We start from the raw sequence: 18,816 nt of genomic DNA on the forward strand, positions 1-18,816 counted from the left end.
AATTTAAGAAATGAAAAGGATATAGAATAAATCAAAAGAGAAAATAAAAATGATATTTTGAGACTGTATGGCTTAATCCATTAGTTTCATGCTTGATATTAGTAGTTAAATTATACCCGTTAACTTTTTCCTTTTCCAAAAGCTTTCAGCTTTTTCATGATCAAGTAATCTGGTCTCTCTCTGTATATATTTTGGCCACACCATGCAGCCTGCGAGATCTTAGTTTCCTAACCACAGGTTAGTTCCCTAACCCTAATTGAACCTATGCCCCCTGAAGTGGAAGTGCAGAGTCTTAAACACTGAACCACCAAGGAAGTTCCATGGTTTCCATATTTTGACAAGAAGACAACACGTGGTTGAGACAGATTGCTGAGTGACCTGTGAGATTAACAAGAGGGATTATATCCACTTGAAGTGGGGATTGATAGCAATTTTTTATTAGTTTTATTTGAGGATTAAAGGCAAAAAATATTAAAAAAAAATTAAAAAGCTGCACTTTACAATTTGTGGTAGAACATAAAGTGGAAAATGTAGTAAAGCATTCTTTTCCCCAAGCCCTTCCTTTTAACCAAGGTTTTGAAAGCTATGATTGAAATTACAACTTTAATGCACACATTTATATGTGAATAATTTATTAGAATAAGCCCAATTTATTTAAAAAGAATAATGTATATTGATCTTCCTGATTTTAGAAATTACAGAGTTTATCCTCAATGTTATACCCTCCTACAATCCTTCCCACGGTTTTTGTAAGTTTTTGGTATGTGACTAAATGTAGATTGTAACAAATAAGGCTTTTTGGTAGCTGTAAAGTATGACTTAGACCCCAGAAGCTTTTTCACTTACAAATGTTAAAATCCCAACAGCTTCTCTGCTCTTGTTTCCATTTCCTTTAAATTGGAGTTGCTTTTATATCAGAATTTACAGTGACTGTGTAAAGGGGATATGTAAAATAGAAACCCCAATGCACTGACATTAATTTTGTTCACATCAATACCTAGCATGATTTAGTCCTGTTGCACTTATGATCCCCGAGTCATTTAAAAATAAAATTCTCAACTTCAGGTTGTATGTCTAATAGAAAATTATAATTTTGCAAATAGAAAACTGCAATTAACTTTATAAAAATATTAAAAACATTGTATCCAACTTTTAAGAACATGGTGTCTTGCTATAAACCCATAGACAAGGGTGCTCAGCCCTTCTAATTACTTACAGCATTCAGATGTTTCTGCCATAATACTGGGATACAAGGAAGTCATTTTGTAGTTACTGCCATAGTATCTGTCAAATTGTGTAGACCATCCATTGATGTCTCCTAAAATAAAGATCAGAGAACAGAAAGGTTCAAGAATAGAAATATTCTGGAGTGTTGGGGAAAACAGGTCTTCTCTTTAAGATAATGTAATGACCGTTGGGAAACAATCTAAAAAAGTAGATATATACGTACGCTTCCATATCCAGGGCTTCCCTGGGGACTCAGATGGTAAAGAATTTGCCCGTACACAACTAAATTGCTCTGTTGGGCAGCATAAATTAATGAAACATTGTAAATCAACTACACTCCAATAAAAATTAATTTAAAAAAGAAATGGGTGATTGACAAACAGAGAAAGATCATCTGGGAGCTTGTCAACAAGGAGAATTTCTGGCCCCCCACCTAGACATCCTGATTTCACAGGTCCCCTAATCTCTGGTTTCAATAGGCACTAGAGGTGATTCTTCACCAAGCAGTGTTCGAGCCACACATTGTTAATTTTATATTGGAGTAAAGTTGATTTACAATGTTGTGTTAGATTCACGCGTACAGTAAAGTGATCCAGTTATACATATACATGTATCTATCCCATTTCAAATTCTTTTCCCATTTAGGTTTTTGCAGAGTATTGAACAGTTTCATGTGCTTTAAGTCCTTGTGAGTTATCTGTTTTAAATATAACTGTAACAAACAGTACTTTAGATGTACTGAAACACAGTACACTGTTCTTAGCATCTTCATTTTAACTTTCCTCAGTCTCTTCAATTGTGTAGACTGATGTTGGAGATGGACGGCCATAGTTGTTAAATAGAAAAAGAAAAAAATAACATGACCAGCATGATCTTATTCTTTTTTTAAGGCACTGTGGTATCATGGGTAGTGTTGAGTGATTATCCTCTGAATGCTTACATATTTTCTCATCTATATTTTCTGATTTTGATATGAAACTTTTGTCTCATTTAAAAAATGAGACCAAAAATAGTAAAAAACAAAAACAAAAACTTCATTTGGTGGGAGGGAAAAAATAATTTTTCCTTACAAAATTCGTCATGAACTTGCAGTTATTTTTGAACCTGAGACCATGAGGCCAGTCACGAGATGGAAAGGATGTGAGTTGGGGTGCAGGAGAAGCTTCTCTGTACCCTCTGCAGAGGGTACCAGCCTTATCCCATTGCAGGTTGGGGATGGGGTTAAAGGGGATCCTTCCCAAAGGATCCTGTTTTCAGGATGCTGTTGGGACTCTTTAAGGATGCATAAACATAAACAAGAGACCCGGGTTCAATCCCCGGGTGGCAAATATCCCCTGGAGAAAGGAAAGGTTACCCACTTCAGTATTCTTGCCTGGAGAATTCCATGGAGCCTGGGGTCACAAAGAATCAGACACGACTGAGGGACTAACACTAACTTTCAAACATATAAACAGGTGATAGAAGTGATAAAAGTTTATCTTGTGTAATTTAGGACTAAATTTAAATCTGGCATCTCTTTTATAAGTTATTTCTGCTGTGTATGTATAATTCAAACCCAAGATTGAGTCCAGATAGTGCAACTTTGCCTGGATGTGGTGAACCTAACCTCATCCATGGTTTTCCGTCTAATCAGAGGACTTCCAAATTACATTTCCAGCCTGCACTTTATCTTGTGTAACATGGACTCCGCTCACTATAAGCAGCTAGAGCACAACATTCACCAAATGGAACTCATCATCTTTCTCCATATAATCTTGCTATTTCTCCTAAATTTTCTGGATTGGTGAATGATCTGCTCAAATCAGAAAATGTTTTGAACATGCTCCTATCTGATTAAATATAATTTGTACAAATTTCCTCCATCTCCAGGTTATTTTCTTATTTTCCATGGCTCATTAAGTCTTTCATGAAGATTACATTTGGGAAAGGAAAGGTATTCTAACATAAGTGTTATGCATGCCTGTAAAATTAGGCTTCCTTTTAAAGTTTCACTAAAAATAAATTGGAAAGAAGAGATGCTATTTAAAGATTGTATTTATAGCTGTTTCTATCCTTTAGTATTGCTTATTAGTTTTAACACTTCTTTATTATGAAGGATTTAAAAATAAACACAAGTAGCAAGGCAGTATAATGATTTCCCAATGATATCTTTATGGTATCTCAATGATATCATTACGATATCTCAGAGGGAGACAATTGATGGACCTCAAGTTTACCATCTGCAGACATCAGCTTGAGACTCCAACTGAGTGTCAGTAATTGGATGGACAAAAGATACACCCCAGAAACAGCAAATCCCAGCGTCTGCACAACCAGGAACCAGGTCAAAGTGCCTCGCTGACCCTTGACATTGTGAGTAGAGTAACAGGAGGGAGAAAGGAACTTGAAAGACTAAGTTTGTTCAGGTGAATAGAGACGGTAGCTTGTTGCGACTGTGAAGATTTAATGCATCCTTTTATTTTTGTTTTTGCTCTCCCACCATTCAGTTTAGAATGCTTTCTCATTCTTCAGAAGCTGGTAACTTAGTTCTATGTTTTCCAGACTCCAAGAAGTTCGGTTCTTATAGCTATATTTCCACCAGTGGGATGCTCTCATGCGAGACCGGAAGTTTGTAGACTCCATCTTGTGGGTACCTGCTGTGGGTGGGACAGTTACCCTGGCCCCAGCTTCCTGGGTAAAGAGCTGATGAGCCATAGTGGATGCTTCTTAATCTTGGGCTTGCAAGTATAGTAGTGTTTTCCCCACTCTGGCCTCTATATTCTTTATAACGGTTCTATAAACACATTCTTCTCCGTGTGAAACCTCTTTTTTTCCCTTAAGCCTCCCAAACTCCAGAGTGGTTTCTGTTTCCTCCTTTCAGAAGGGGTTGCAGATAACAATCTCAAGGATAATAACATTGGATTGGTTATCTGAACTGAATGGTTTTGAAGATAACGACAGTCCTGTTACTATTAGAAAATTGTACTCTCATAGTCTACAGCACACTGTGACCAAAAAGTTGTTTAAATGATCATTTATGGCTTCCTGGGCTTATGTGCCTCTTCAAAAGATAGATTCTGGCAAAGCAGTTGCTATGGTAACTCATCAGAATGAAAACAAGAAATGTCAAGTGTTGTGGAATGAAGTGACTATGAGGATAGCCCTGGAGAGATTAAAGAGAGAAAATGACAATCTCAGGGTATGACATCATCAGCTCAAGAAGGTTCAGAAAACCGGGGAGCTGCCATAACTGCCCTAAGATAACCTTTTATCTTTTGGGAACTCGGGACTCAGATAGGACTCAAATCTAATGGGTTGCTAAGGTTACAACATAAGCTGAATTCACAGTTTGTCCTATCTTTTATTTATTTTATTTATTTTTGATGGCTCTGGGTCTTTGTTGCTGTGCACAGGCTTTCTCCAGTTGTGGTGTGTGAGCTTCTCGTTGTGGTGGCTTCCCTTGTTGCAGAGGACACACTGTAGGGTGTGTGGGCTTCAGCAATTATGGCACACGAGCTTAGCAGTTGTGGTTCTCTGGTTCTAGAGCAGAAACTCAATATTTGATTCATGGGCTTAGCTTCTCTGTGGCATGTGGGACCTTCCCAGATCAGGGATCAAACTCATGTCTCTTGCATTGGCAGGCAGATTCTTTACCACTGAGCCCTAAGGGAAGCCCTTCTCCTATATTTTAAGTGAACACTAGGACTCTGATTTGAAAACAGAGGGACCCTGGGAATTGTAATGAGACATTTGAGCATATTTAGTTGAATTTGCATCCCCCTAAATTCCCATCCTACTGAACCTCCCTGGCCAGCATAAGCAGCTGCCTTCCTCTGTCCGATGAGGTTACTTGTTTCTTGGAGGCTTGCTAGTTACTTTTAGTTCAGTTCAGTTGCTTAGTTGTGTCTGACTCTTTGCAACCCCATGGACTGCAGCATACCAGGCTTCCCTGTCCATCACCAACTCCTGGAGTTTGCTTAAATTTATGTCCATCGAGTCGCTGATGCCATCCAACCATCTCATCCTCTGTCATCCCCTTCTCCTCCCACCTTCAATCTTTCCCAGCATCAGGGTCTTTTCCAATGAGTTGGTTCTTAGCATCAGATGACCAAAGTATTAGAGTTTCAGCCTCAGCATCTGTCCTTCCAATGAATATTCAGGACTGATTTCCTTTAGGATGGACTGGTTGGATCTCCTTGCAGTCCGAGGGACTCTCAAGAGTCTTCTTCAACACCACAGTTCAAAAGCAGCAATTCTTCGGCTCTCAAGTTTATTTATAGTCCAACTCTCACATCCATACATGACCTTTGTTGGCAAAGTAATGTCTCTGCTTTTTTTTTTTTTTCAGATATACCCATGATTTTTAGTTTTATTTTTTTTCCATTTATTTTTATTAGTTGGAGGCTAATTACTTCACAACATTTCAGTGGGTTTTGTCATACATTGACATGAATCAGCCATGGAGTTACATGTATTCCCCATCCCGATCCCCCCTCCCACCTCCCTCTCCACCCGATTTCTCTGGGTCTTCCCAGTGTACCAGGCCCAAGCACTTGTGTCATGCATCCCACCTGGGCTGGTGATCTGTTTCACTATAGATAATATACATGCTGTTCTTTTGAAACATCCCACCCTTGCCTTCTCCCACAGAGTCCAAAAGTCTGTTCTGTACATCTGTGTCTCTTTTTCTGTTTTGCATATAGGGTTATCATTACCATCTTTCTAAATTCCATATATATGCATTAGTATGCTGCATTGGTCTTTATCTTTCTGGCTTACTTCACTGTGTATAATGGGCTCCAGTTTCATCCATCTCATTAGAACTGATTCAAACGAATTCTTTTTAATGCCTGAGTAATATTCCATGGTATATATATACCACAGCTTCCTTATCCATTATCCTTATCTGCTGATGGGCATCTAGGTTGCTTCCATGTCCTGGCTATTATAAACAGTGCTACGATGAACATTGGGGTGCAGGTGTCTCTTTCAGATCTGGTTTCCTCAGTGTGTATGCCCAGAAGTGGTATTGCTGGGTCATATGGCAGTTCTAGTTCCAGTTTTTTAAGAAATCTCCACACTGTTTTCCATAGTGGCTGTACTAGTTTGCATTCCCACCAACAGTGTAAGAGGGTTCCCTGTTCTCCACACTCTCTCCAGCATTTATTGCTTGTAGACTTTTGGATGGCAGCCATCCTGACTGGCGTGTAATGGTACCTCATTGTGGTTTTGATTTGCATTTCTCTGATAATGAGTGATGTTGAGCATCTTTTCATGTGTATTTTAGCCATCTGTATGTCTTCCTTGGAGAAATGTCTGTTTAGTTCTTTGGCCCACTTTTTGATTGGGTCATTTATTTTTCTGGAATTGAGCTTCAGGAGCTGCTTGTATATTTTTGAGATTAATCCTTTGTCTGTTGCTTCATTTGCTATTATTTTCTCCCAATCTGAGGGCTGTCTTTTCACCTTACTTATAGTTTCCTTTGTTGTGCAAAAGCTTTTAAGTTTCATTAGGTCCCATTTGTTTATTTTTGCTTTTGTTTCTAATATTCTTGGAGGTGGGTCATAGAGGATCCTGCTGTGATTTATGTCGGAGAGTGTTTTGCCTATGTTCTCCTCTAGGAGTTTTATAGTTTCTGGTCTAGCATTTAGATCTTTAATCCACTTTGAGTTTATTTTTGTGTATGGTGTTCGAAGGTGTTCTAGTTTCATTCTTTTACAAGTGGTTGACCCGTTTCCCCAACACTACTTGTTAAAGAGGTTGTCTTTTTTCCATTGTATATCCTTGCCTCCTTTGTCGAAGATAAGGTGTCCATAGGTTCGTGGATTTACCTCTGGGCTTTCAATTCTGTTCCATTGATCTATATTTCTGTCTTTGTGCCAGTACCATACTGTCTTGATGACTGTGGCTTTGTAGTATAGTCTGAAGTCAGGCAGGTTGATTCCTCCAGTTCCATTCTTCTTTCTCAAGATTACTTTGGCTTTTCGAGGTTTTTTGTATTTCCATACAAATTGTGAAATTATTTGTTCTAGTTCTGTGAAAAATACCGTTGGTAGTTTGATAGGGATTGCATTGAATCTATAGATTGCTTTGGGTAGAATAGCCATTTTGACAATATTGATTCTTCCAATTCATGAACACGGTATGTTTCTCCATCTGTTTGTGTCCTCTTTGATTTCTTTCATCAGTGTTTTATAGTTTTCTATGTATAGGTCTTTTGTTTCTTTAGGTAGATATACTCCTAAGTATTTTATTCTTTTTGTTGCAATGGTGAATGGTATTGTTTCCTTAATTTCTCTTTCTGGTTTTTCATTGTTAGTGTATAGGAATGCAAGAGATTTCTGTGTGTTAATTTTATATCCTGCCACTTTACTATATTCATTGATTAGCTCTAGTAATTTTTTGGTAGAATCTTTAGGGTTTTCTATGTAGAGGATCATGTCATCTGCAAACAGCGAGAGTTTCACTTCTTCTTTTCCTATCTGGATTCCTTTTACTTCTTTTTCTGCCCTGATTGCTGTGGCCAACACTTCCAAAACTATGTTGAATAGTAGTGGTGAGAGTGGGCACCCTTTCTTGTTCCTGATTTCAGGGGAAATGCTTTCAGTTTTTCACCATTGAGGGTGATGCTTGCTGTGGGTTTGTCATATATAGCTTTTATTATGTTGAGGTATGTCCCTTCTATTCCTGCTTTCTGGAGAGTTTTAATCATAAATGGATGTTGAGTTTTCTCAAAGGCTTTCTCTGCATCTATTGAGATAATCATATGGTTTTTATCTTTCAATTTGTTAATGTGGTGTATTACATTGATTGACTTGCGGATATTAAAGAATCCTTGCATTCCTGGGATAAAGCCCACTTGGTCATGGTGTATGATTTTTTTTAATATGTTGTTGGATTCTGTTTGCTAGAATTTTGTTAAGGATTTTTGCATCTATGTTCATCAGTGATATTGGCCTGTAGTTTTCTTTTTCTGTGGCATCTTTGTCTGGTTTTGGAATTAGGGTGATGGTGGCCTCATAGAATGAGTTTGGAAGTTTACCTTCTTCTGCAATTTTCTGGAAGAGTTTGAGTAAGATAGGTGTTAGCTCTTCTCTACATTTTTGGTAGAATTCAGCTGTGAAGCCATCTGGTCCTGGGCTTTTGTTTGCTGGAAGATTTCTGATTACAGTTTTGATTTCCTTGCTTGTGATAAATCTGTTAAGATCTTCTATTTCTTCCTGGTTCAGTTTTGGAAAGTTATACTTTTCTAAGAACTTGTCCATTTCATCCAAGTTGTCCATTTTATTGGCATAGAGCTGCTGGTAGTAGTTTCTTATGATCCTTTGTATTTCAGTGTTGTCTGTTGTGATCTCTCCATTTTCATTTCTAATTTTGTTAATTTGGTTCTTCTGTCTTTGTTTCTTAATGAGTCTTGCTAATGGTTTGTCAATTTTGTTTATTTTTTCAAAAAACCAGCTTTTAGCTTTGTTGATTTTTGCTATGGTCTCTTTAGTTTCTTTTGCATTTATTTCTGCCCTAATTTTAAAGATTTCTTTCCTTCTACTAACCCTGGGGTTCTTCATTTCTTCCTTCTCTAATTGCTTTAGATGTAGAGTTAGGTTATTTATTTGGCTTTTTTCTTGTTTCTTGATGTAAGCCTGTAATGCTATGAACCTTCCCCTTAGCACTGCTTTTACAGTGTCCCATAGGTTTTGGGTTGTTGTGTTTTCATTTTCATTCATTTCTATGCATACTTTGATTTCTTTTTTGATTTCTTCTATCATTTGTTGGTTATTCAGAAGTGTGTTATTTAGCCTCCATATGTTGGAATTTTTAACAATTTTTTCCCATAATTGAGATCTAATCTTACTGCATTGTGGTCAGAAAAGATGACTGGAATGATTTCAATTTTTTTGAATTTTCCAAGACCAGATTTATGGCCCAGGATGTGATCTATTCTGGAGAAGGTTCCGTGTGGACTTGAGAAAAAGGTGAAGTTGATTGTTTTGGGGTGAAATGTCCTATAGATATCAATTAGGTCTAGGTGGTCCATTGTGTCATTTAAGGTTTGTGTTTCCTTGTTAATTTTCTGTTTAGTTGATCTATCCATAGTTGTGAGTGGGGTATTAAAGTCTCCTACTATTATTGTGTTACTATTAATTTCCTCTTTCATACTTGTTAGCGTTTGCCGTACATATTGCGGTGCACCTATATTGGGTTCGTATATATTTATAATTGTTATATCTTCTTCTTGGATTGATCCTTTGATCAGTATGTAGTGTCCTTCTTTGTCTCTTTTCACATCCTTTATTTGAAAGTCTATTTTATCTGATATGAGTATTGCGACTCCTGCTTTCTTTTGGTCTCCATTTGCATGAAATATTTTTTTCCAGCCCTTCACTTTTAGTCTGTATGTGTCTCTTGTTTTGAGGTGGGGCTCTTATAGACAGCATATATAGGGGTCTTGCTTTTGTATCCATTCAGCCAGCCTTTGTCTTTTGGTTGGGGCATTCAACCATTTACATTTAAGGTAATTATTGATAGGTGTGATCCTGTTGCCATTTACTTTGTTGTTTTGGGTTCATGTTTATACAACCTTTCTGCATTTCCTGTCTAGAGATCCTTTAGCATTTGTTGAAGAGCTGGCTTGGTGTTGCTGAATTCTCTCAGCTTTTACTTGTCTGTAAAGCTTTTGAATTCTCCTTCATATCTGAATGAGATCCTTGCTGGGTACAGTAATCTGGGTTGTAGGTTATTCTCTTTCATTATTTTAAGTATGTCTTGCCATTCCCTTCTGGCCTGGAGGGTTCCTATTGATAGATCAGCTGTTATCCTTATGGGTATCGCTTTGTGTGTTATTTGTTGTTTCTCCCTTGCTGCTTTTAATATTTGTTCTTTGTGTTTGATCTTTGTTAATTTGATTAATATGTGTCTTGTGGTGTTTCGCCTTCGGTTTATCCTGTTTGGACTCTCTGGGTTTCTTGGACTTGGGTGGCTATTTCCTTCCCCATTTTAGGGAAGTTTTCAGCTATTATCTCCTTGAGTATTTTCTCATGGCCTTTCTCTTTGTCTTCTTCTTCTGGGACTCCTATGATTCGAATGTTGGGGTGTTTCACATTGTCCCAGAGGTCCCTGAGGTTGTCCTCATTTCTTTTGATTCCTTTTTCTTTTTTCCTCTCTGCTTCATTTATTTCCACCATTTTATCTTCTACCTCACTTATCCTATCTTCTGTTTCCGTTATTCTACTCTTGGTTCCCTCCAGAGTGTTTTTGATCTCATTTATTGCATTATTCATTTTTAATTGACTCTTTTTTATTTCTTCTAGGTCTTTATTAAACATTTCTTGCATCTTCTCAATCTTTGTCTCCAGGCTATTTATCTGTAACTCCATTTTGTTTTCAAGATTTTGGATCATTTTTATTATCATTATTCTAAATTCTTTTTCAGGTAGATTCCCTATCTCCTCCTCTTTTGTTTGACTTGGTGGGCATTTTTCATGTTCCTTTACCTGTTGGGTATTTCTCTGCCTTTTCATCTTGTTTAGATTGCTGTGTCTGGAGTGGGCTTTCTGTATTCTGGAGGTCTGTGGTTCCTTTTTATTGTGGAGGTTTTACCCAGTGGGTGGGGTTGGACGATTGGCTTGTCAAGGTTTCCTGGTTAGGGAAGCTTGCGTCGGTGTTCTGGTGCGTGGAACTTGATTTCTTCTCTCTGGAGTGCAATGGAGTGCCCAGTAATGAGTTTTGAGATGGGTCTATGTGTTAGGTGTGACCTTGGGCAGCCTGTATGTTGACGTTCAGGGCTATGTTCCTGCATTGCTGGAGAATTTGCGTGGTATATCTTGCTCTAAAACTTATTGGCTCTTGGGTGGTAGTTGGTTTCAATGTAGGTATGGAGGCTTTTGGATGGTCTCTTATTACTTAAAGTTCCATGTAGTCAGGAGTTTTCTGGTGTTCTCAGGTTTTGGGCTTAAGTCTCCTGCCTCTGGATTTCAGTTTTATTCTTCCAGTAGTCTCAAGACTTCTCCAACTATACAGCACTGATAATAAAACTTCTAGGTTAATGGTGAAAAGATTCTCCCCCATTAGGGATACCCAGAGAGGTTCACAGAGTTACGTGAAGAAGAGGAGAGGGAGGAGGGAGATAGAGATGAGCAGGAGGAGGAAAAGGGGGACTCAAGAGGAGAGAGACAGATCTACGCAGTTATCTGTTCCCTAAGTGTTCTCTGTAGCCCAGACACCCACAGAGATTCACAGAATTGGATTGGGAAGAGAAGGGGGAAGGAGGAAATAGAGGTGTTCTGAGGTAGAAAACGGAGAGTCAAGATTGGGAGAGAATAATCAACACACTCCTGAGTAAAAATGGGAACTGAATATTGGATTCTTAAATGTCCACAATTTATATCATATACTGAAAAACAAAGATTAAAAATCTAGAGTAGAGGTTAGACTCTTAAAAATACTATATTAAAAACAAAAATCAAAACACACAAAAAATTTTAGAAATATATATGAAGTTCAGTTTAAAAATAGGGCTTCTCTCTTTTTTTGTAAGGTTATGGTGTAATGAAAATAGAGGAGTAATAGAGGACTTTAAAAGGAAATAAGAGAAAAAGAAAAATAGAAAATAGAAGAGAAAAAGGGGAAAAAAAAGAAAAAATTTTTTTCCTAATTAAAAAAATCGTAAAAATCTATGAAAATGAAAGTTAAGGAATAATGGGGGAGTAATAGGGAATTTTAAAAGAAAATAAAAGAGAAAAAATAAAAAAGAAAAAATTTTCTTTTTTTTTCGCTTAAAAAAAAAAGTAAAAATATATCTAGGAATTTCTCTGGAGCTGTTGCGGTCAGTGTGCGTTCGGTTCAGTTTCAGATAGCTCCTTGTTCCAGCTTTCACTTCTCGATATCTACAGGCACCTTCCGGTGTAGTCGGTGTTATCTACAGGGATTTTAATGTGTTGCACTGGTCCCTTCTGAAGCGGTTCCCTTTGTTTATTTGGCTTCTGTTTGCTGGTTTCTTCAATGCCTAATTTCCGCCCTGACACATGCGGGCGGAGGTGGACTCTTATTCGGGTTGCTAGTTCCGTCGCGCTGCGGGGAGGGGCTGGTGCTGCTTTCCCCTCTACGCTGCTCAGGCTCCCGGCTGTTCTATATGGAGCGTGCCCTGCGCTGCACGTGGTTCCAGCCCTCGGGTGTTCCACAAAAGCCCGGAACAAAAAGCTGCGCCTGCTTTTTGTGCCTTCCCCATCAGAGCGGCTCAGGCAGTCAGGAGCTTGACAGGCGCACTCTGCCCGGGTGCGGTGGGCCTTCTGCCCTCTGCGTCCCCAGCCTCAGTCCCTGCCCGCGTGGTCGGGTGCATGCGTCCTGTGTCTCGCCACGACCCTCCCGGCGGATGTTGACGATCCAGAATCTCAGGAGGTCTTTGATTAGAAACTGGAGGCCTGTTTGCAGTGCGATAGGGGCTGCGGTCCTTGGGGCCGAGTCTGCCCCTTTCCCCTCCCCCCTGCCTCCAGTCTCCGGCGGGGCTGGGCCGGTCCGCAGCCTGCGAGCTCTTCTCTGGACTTGCTCAGACCCTTTGTTCTGCGAACGGCCGGCAGTGTGTTCGGGCCGGTTAATTTTCTCTCTCTCTTTTGCTGTCCCACTGTTTAAGTTGGTAACTCACAAAAGCTCCCTCTGATTGTCCTCAGGGCACTCAGGCCTGGTCCTTACCCTAAGCAATGCCGCCCGCTCCTCTCCGTTCCGCCCCCACTTGCTGGTGGCGGATGCGGGCGTCTGGGGTACTTTATGCTGGGAGTTGCTTTTAGGCACGTAATCTGTGGGTTTTATTTATTGTTCCCCTCCCAGTCAATTTGCCCTCCGAGATTCAAAAACTTCCCCCAGACCCGCCAGTGCGAGGGTTTCCTGGTGTTTGGAAACTTCCTCTATTAAGACTCCCTTCCCTGGATGGATCTCCATCCTTAGCTCTTTTGTCTCTCTTTTTATCTTTTATCTTTTGTCCTACCACCTTTCGAAGACAATGGGTTGCTTTTCTGGGCGCCTGATGACCTCAGCTAGCGATCAGAAGTTGTTTTGTGAAGTTTGCTCTGCGTTCAGTTATTCTTTTGATGAATTTGTAGGAGAGAAAGTGGTCTCCCCATCCTATTCCTCCGCCATCTTGGCTCCTCCCCTGTCTCTGCTTTTTAATATGCTATGTAGGTTGATCATAACTTTCCTTCCAAGGAGTAAGTGTCTTTTAATTTCATGGCTGCAATCACCATCTGCAGTGATTTTGGAGCCCCCCAAAATAAAGTCAGCCACTGTTTCCGCTGTTTCCCCATCTATTTGCCCTGAAGTGATGGGACCAGATGCCATGATCTTAGTTTTCTGAATGTTGAGCTTTAAGCCAACTTTTTCACTCTCCTCTTTCACTTTCTTCCAGAGGCTATTTAGTTCCTCTTCACTTTCTGCCATAAGAGTGGTGTCATCTGCATATCTGAGGTTATTTACATTTCTCCCAGCAATCTTGATTCCAGTTTGTGCTTCTTTCAGCCCAGTGTTTCTCATGATGTACTATGCATTATAAGTTAAATAAGCAGGGTGACAATATACAGCCTCGACATACTCCTTTTCCTATGGAACCAGTCTTTTGTTCCATGTCCAGTTCTAACTGTTGCTTCTTGGCCTGCATATAGGTTTCTCAAGAGGCAGGTCAGGTGGTTTGGTATTCCCATCTCTTTCAGAATTTTCCACAGTTTATTGTGATCCACATAGTCAAAGGCTTTGGCATAGTCAATAAAGCAGAAATAGATGTTTTTCTGGAACTCTCTTGCTTTTTTGATGATCCAGCGAATGTTGGCAATTTGATCTCTGGTTCCTCTCTGCCTTTTCTAAAACTAGCTTGAACATCTGAAGTTCATGGTTCATGTATTGCTGAAGCCTGGCTTGGAGAATTTTGAGCATTACTTTACTAGCATGTGAGATGAGTGCAACTGTGCGGTAATTTGAGCATTCTTTGGCATTGCCTTTCTTTGGGATTGGAATGAAAACTGACCTTTTCCAGTCCTGCGGCCACTGCTGAGTTTTCCAAATTTGCTGGCATATTGAGTGCAGCTATTGAGTGCAGCACTTTCACAGCATCATCTTTCAGGATTTGAAATAGTTCAACCGGAATTCCATCACCTCCACTAATTTTGTTCGTAGTGATGCTTTCTAAGGCCCACTTGACTCCACATTCCAGGATATCTGGCTCTAGGTGAGTGATCACACCATCATGATTATCTGGGTCGTGAAGATCTTTTTTGTACAGTTCTTCTGTGTATTCTTGCCATCTCTTCTTAATATCTTCTGCTTCTGTTAGGTCCATACCATTTTTGTCCTTTATCGAGCCCATCTTTGCATGAAATGTTCCCTTGGTATCTCTAATTTTCTTGAAGAGATCTCTAGTCTTTCCCATTCTATTGTTTTCTTCTATTTTTTTTGCATTGATTGCTGAGGAAGGCTTTCTTATCTCTCCTTGCTATTCTTTGGAACTCTGCATTCAAATGGGAATATCTTTCCTTTTCTCCTTTGCTCTTCTCTTCTTTTCACAGCTATTTGTAAGGCCTCCTCAGACAGCCATTTTGCTTTTTTGCATTTCTTTTCCATGGGGATGGTCTTAATCCCTGTCTCCTGTACAATGTCATGAACCTCCATCCATAGTTCATCAGGCTCTCTGTCTATCAGATCTAGTCCCTTAAATGTATTTGTCACTTCCACTGTATAATCATAAGGGATTTGATTTAGGTCATACCTGAATGGTCTAGTGGTTTTCCCTAGTTTCTTCGATTTAAGACTGAATTGGCTTAGATATCTTTTCTCTGTATAAGAGATATCTTTTCTCTGTTTAAGATAATCTTTATCTTTTCTCTGAATTTGGCTCTGGATGTGACAAGGCACTGATTATTCTATAGAAGAGTTTTTTTTGGTATCTATAGCTGGAGAGTGGAAGTCTGAACGACTCAACCTCGCAGGCTGCCAAGGCCTGTCTGGGGCAGGGGCAGTGCTACCCATGCTCACATTCGTGTCCTGACCCATCCACCTGGACCTCAGCACACAGCGATGGGACTCAGAAGATGTGATGGCATGGCAGAGCCGGGCTTGCTTCCACTGGCGGTGTCTCACTGCCGCTATGACATTCATAAGACGGGAAGGTTGGATGACAGCCAGTAGATGTTGCTTTTCCTTCGCTCTGGTTCTTCAGCGGCCCTACGTTTAACTGAGCTTTTACAAGTGAGCTGTTTCAATTGGCGGCACTTTTACCATTAATGGGTAGTACAGTGCTTCGCATCACGGGCATAGCAACCTTCCCTAACGCTTTGTCCTCCAGCATCAGTTTCTCACCCTTCTGTGCTAAAGGGGTTCACTATACACGGTGTATTTGCAACAATTTAGTCCAACAAACCTAAGTAATGTAGTCACTTACACTACTTCACTGCTCTGTCCCTTTCTAATCCTATCTTTTCTCTCCTTTTCTATCTCATTCTACCTCAACACACACACCCCCACACCCACACCCCCACACCCACACACATCCACACACACACACACACCCCCCCCACGAGACAGAGACCACAGAAAAGAGGGAAAAGAGACAGTGGGGTGATGTGGAATTTGAGCATGCAGAAGGAAACAGGACAAGACGGCTTATATATTTCCCCAAGTCAGAGCATATATTTTGTAGGGCATTCTCTTTTTAAATAGCAACATCTTCAAACAAACAAGCCTTTTCATAATTAACATTTACTTTCCGTCCTGCTTTCCCAGAGCATTTTCTTCTTCCCACCCATGACTTCCTCTCACCAGAAGGCAGGAATAGAAAATGTAGCCAAAATTGCAAGGTTGGAAAGTCAGCATTTTTAAGAAAACAGCTTTTGGCATATGTGTTTCTATATTTTAAATCCTATATCCTTCATATTTTAAGGACGTATGAAACAGTGAGCAGAGTGGTTTTTCATGCTTTAGTTATGATCCCACTGAAATTGATTCTCTGGTGTTTCTTGAAGTATCATGGAGTAAACTGCATGGTACTAAGAGGATACTGTTTTAGGGCATATGGCTTTCCAGTATGTGTGGGTAGTGAAATATGAACACCATTGATCAGATATATATATTTACTAAAAATAGTTTTTTAAAGCTAAAAACATGTAATGATGCTCTGAATAAAAATGAATGCCATAGACCAAGAAAAACCTGGTTTTGCATGCTGCATTAATAAGTATTTATTAATTCAATGAATGAATGAATGGATCTCTGTCCTGAAAGACACTTCAGAGAAAACCCAGTCTCTCTTACATTATAATAAAATTTGGGAACTGGGGTTCTTAACAAAAACACAGATTTCCAGGCTTCTTTCTCTATTAGAGATTCTGATTTATTTTGTCAATAGGGAGTATGGAGTCTGTATTTTCCATCAATGCCTTGGGGGTTCTTGCAGCAAGTTTTGGGAGAACTACGTTATGGAATTTTCTCTGATCAAGGCACTTCTCACATTGTAGTGGAGAAGAGTTAGATTTAGCAATGGAAAAAGCCTGTCAATCAGAATGAGCATGTTCTTTTCCCTAGTAAAGTTGCTGATTGTTAATAAGATTAATGCAAGTTGTCTGTAATTTAAGGGCACACTGCTCATATGTCTTGTTACACTTATTGTAATATGCTTCATACTGTGACTATTTATATATGTATTTTATCTCCTTATGAGAACATGATAGGAATTTATCTTAGCCTTTGTATTTTTATTGCCTCAGTGACTTCTAAGGTACTTTCAATATAGTTAAAATATGACTCTTACTAGCTCTCATAAAGTACATAAAACAGTAAATTACTATTTCACTAGCATCAGATATTAGTTACAATTTAGTTTTATGGAAAAGTAGGTGAGACCCATCAACTTGAATTCTGAGCACGCATCTCTCTCCTCCATGCTCTCAGATTCCCTGACATCCTTGGCATCAGGGGTGGGGTGGACGGGGTGTTAAGAGATGAGGTCTGGAGGGAGATGAGAAAGGTCTAAGTTTCTTGAAGGCACTGCATAATTTGTGATGGTGCTATATTAGGTTGTCCTCAAACAGTTTTCCAGGATTCTCCTTGAGAAGAGAGTTCTGTGGCTTAATATGCTTGGGAATCCTGTACCCCCGCTTGGAATTAATAATTCAGGTTAATACAATGAAAGGAGAACTCAGGCTCAGTGAAATAACTTTGATTCTGTTTAACCCTTTTATGAAAGTGAAGTGAAAGTGCCAGTTGCTCAGTCATGTCTGACTCTTTGCAACCTCATAGACTATATAGCCCACCAGGTTCCTCTGTCCATGGAATTTTCTGAGCAAAAATACTGGAGTCGGTTGCCATTCCTCTCTCCAGAGGATCTTCCTGACCCAGGGATCAAACCCAGGACTTCTGCATTGCAAGCAGATTCTTAACATCTGAGCCAGCAGGAAAGCCCAACCCTTTCATAGCGCCATCTTTTAATAACTTTTAGGAAGTGTTTGCTTTTGCGTTTGCACAAGACATGTCTAGTTGAGTGGTTTTCAGAGTGCAGATCCACAATAAGTAGCTTCAGCGTCACTTGGGAACTTTAAAGAAAAGCAAATTCTTGAACCCTACTTGAGGGGTTTTCAATTAGAAACTCTGTAGGTGGGGCCCAGGTTTCTGCATTTTAACAAGCCCTCCAGCTGATCTGACGTCTGATCATGCTTGGAAATCACTGCTTTAGGCTAATAAATTACTTTCAAGGGGTTCTGAATTTGTAATAAAATTGTCTGCATTGGGAAGTGAGTCATTTCAAAACTTTAAGTGTGCTATATACCCAAGATGCAGATTTCTGGGCCCTGCTCCTATTTAATACTGGGCTAATGTTTCTGGGGGTGGAGCTCAGGACTCCGCATCTTTTATCAGCCTGCGGGGCCACCTGTTCCAGAGCATGCTTTCCAAATGGTCTTGTAGGTTTGCAGGGGCCACTCCTGGGTTCTTTTCAAGTAGGGATTTTGAATATTCAAAAGTTGAGGGATTCGTGCCTCTGTCTTATGAAACTGAAGACATAAATCCTATTGCCTATAATGTAGTCTTATTGAGAATGGATGAAATAAGTGTTATTCGCTCAGTGATGTCTGGTTCTTTGCGACTTCATGTACCATAGCCCAGCCAGGCTCCTCTGTCCATGGGATTACCCAGGCAAGAATACTGGAGTGGGTTGCCATTCCCTTCTCCAGTGGATCTTCCCAACCCAGGGATCGCACACGAGTCTCCTGCATTGCAGGCATATTCTTTACCACCTGAGCCAACCAGGAAAACCAGAATGAATGAATAGGTAGTTAGTTAATTCAGTTTAGATTTATGCTGAGTGGAACGTTCTTGATTCTCATATACTTCCTCAATTCTCAGCACCCGTTCTGGGGGACACAGTGGAGCATCTTTTTCCCAGGCAGTAATGATCCCTAGGGTAGAGGTGTCCTGGGCCATTAGAATAGACCATGGGGTATTTAGACCTGACCTTTACCTGGTCAGATAGACCAGTTCTTCAAACCAGTAGTGTGAGAGCTCCTTGAATTTGAATGACAATAGTTTGCTGGACGAAATAGGTATGCCTCTTTGTGGGTACCTTTATTTTTAAATTTATTTTAA

The 18,816-nt window shown here is 39.8% G+C and overlaps 1 protein-coding gene across 5 annotated transcripts in view; it reads right to left on the reverse strand.

Annotated features, from left to right (window-relative positions):
• The window catches only part of RXFP1 (relaxin family peptide receptor 1), a 124,988-nt gene that overhangs the window by 59,093 nt on the left and 47,079 nt on the right, over nt 1–18,816 (reverse strand). For all 5 annotated transcript variants that reach the window (XM_070474929.1, XM_070474930.1, XM_070474927.1 and 2 more), the window contains one exon: nt 1,217–1,318. In XM_070474929.1, coding sequence (XP_070331030.1) covers nt 1,217–1,318 — 102 coding nt within the window. The remainder of the gene's footprint in view (nt 1–1,216; nt 1,319–18,816) is intronic.

Source organism: Odocoileus virginianus, chromosome 12 (assembly GCF_023699985.2).
Source record: "Odocoileus virginianus isolate 20LAN1187 ecotype Illinois chromosome 12, Ovbor_1.2, whole genome shotgun sequence".
NCBI lineage: Eukaryota > Metazoa > Chordata > Mammalia > Artiodactyla > Cervidae > Odocoileus > Odocoileus virginianus.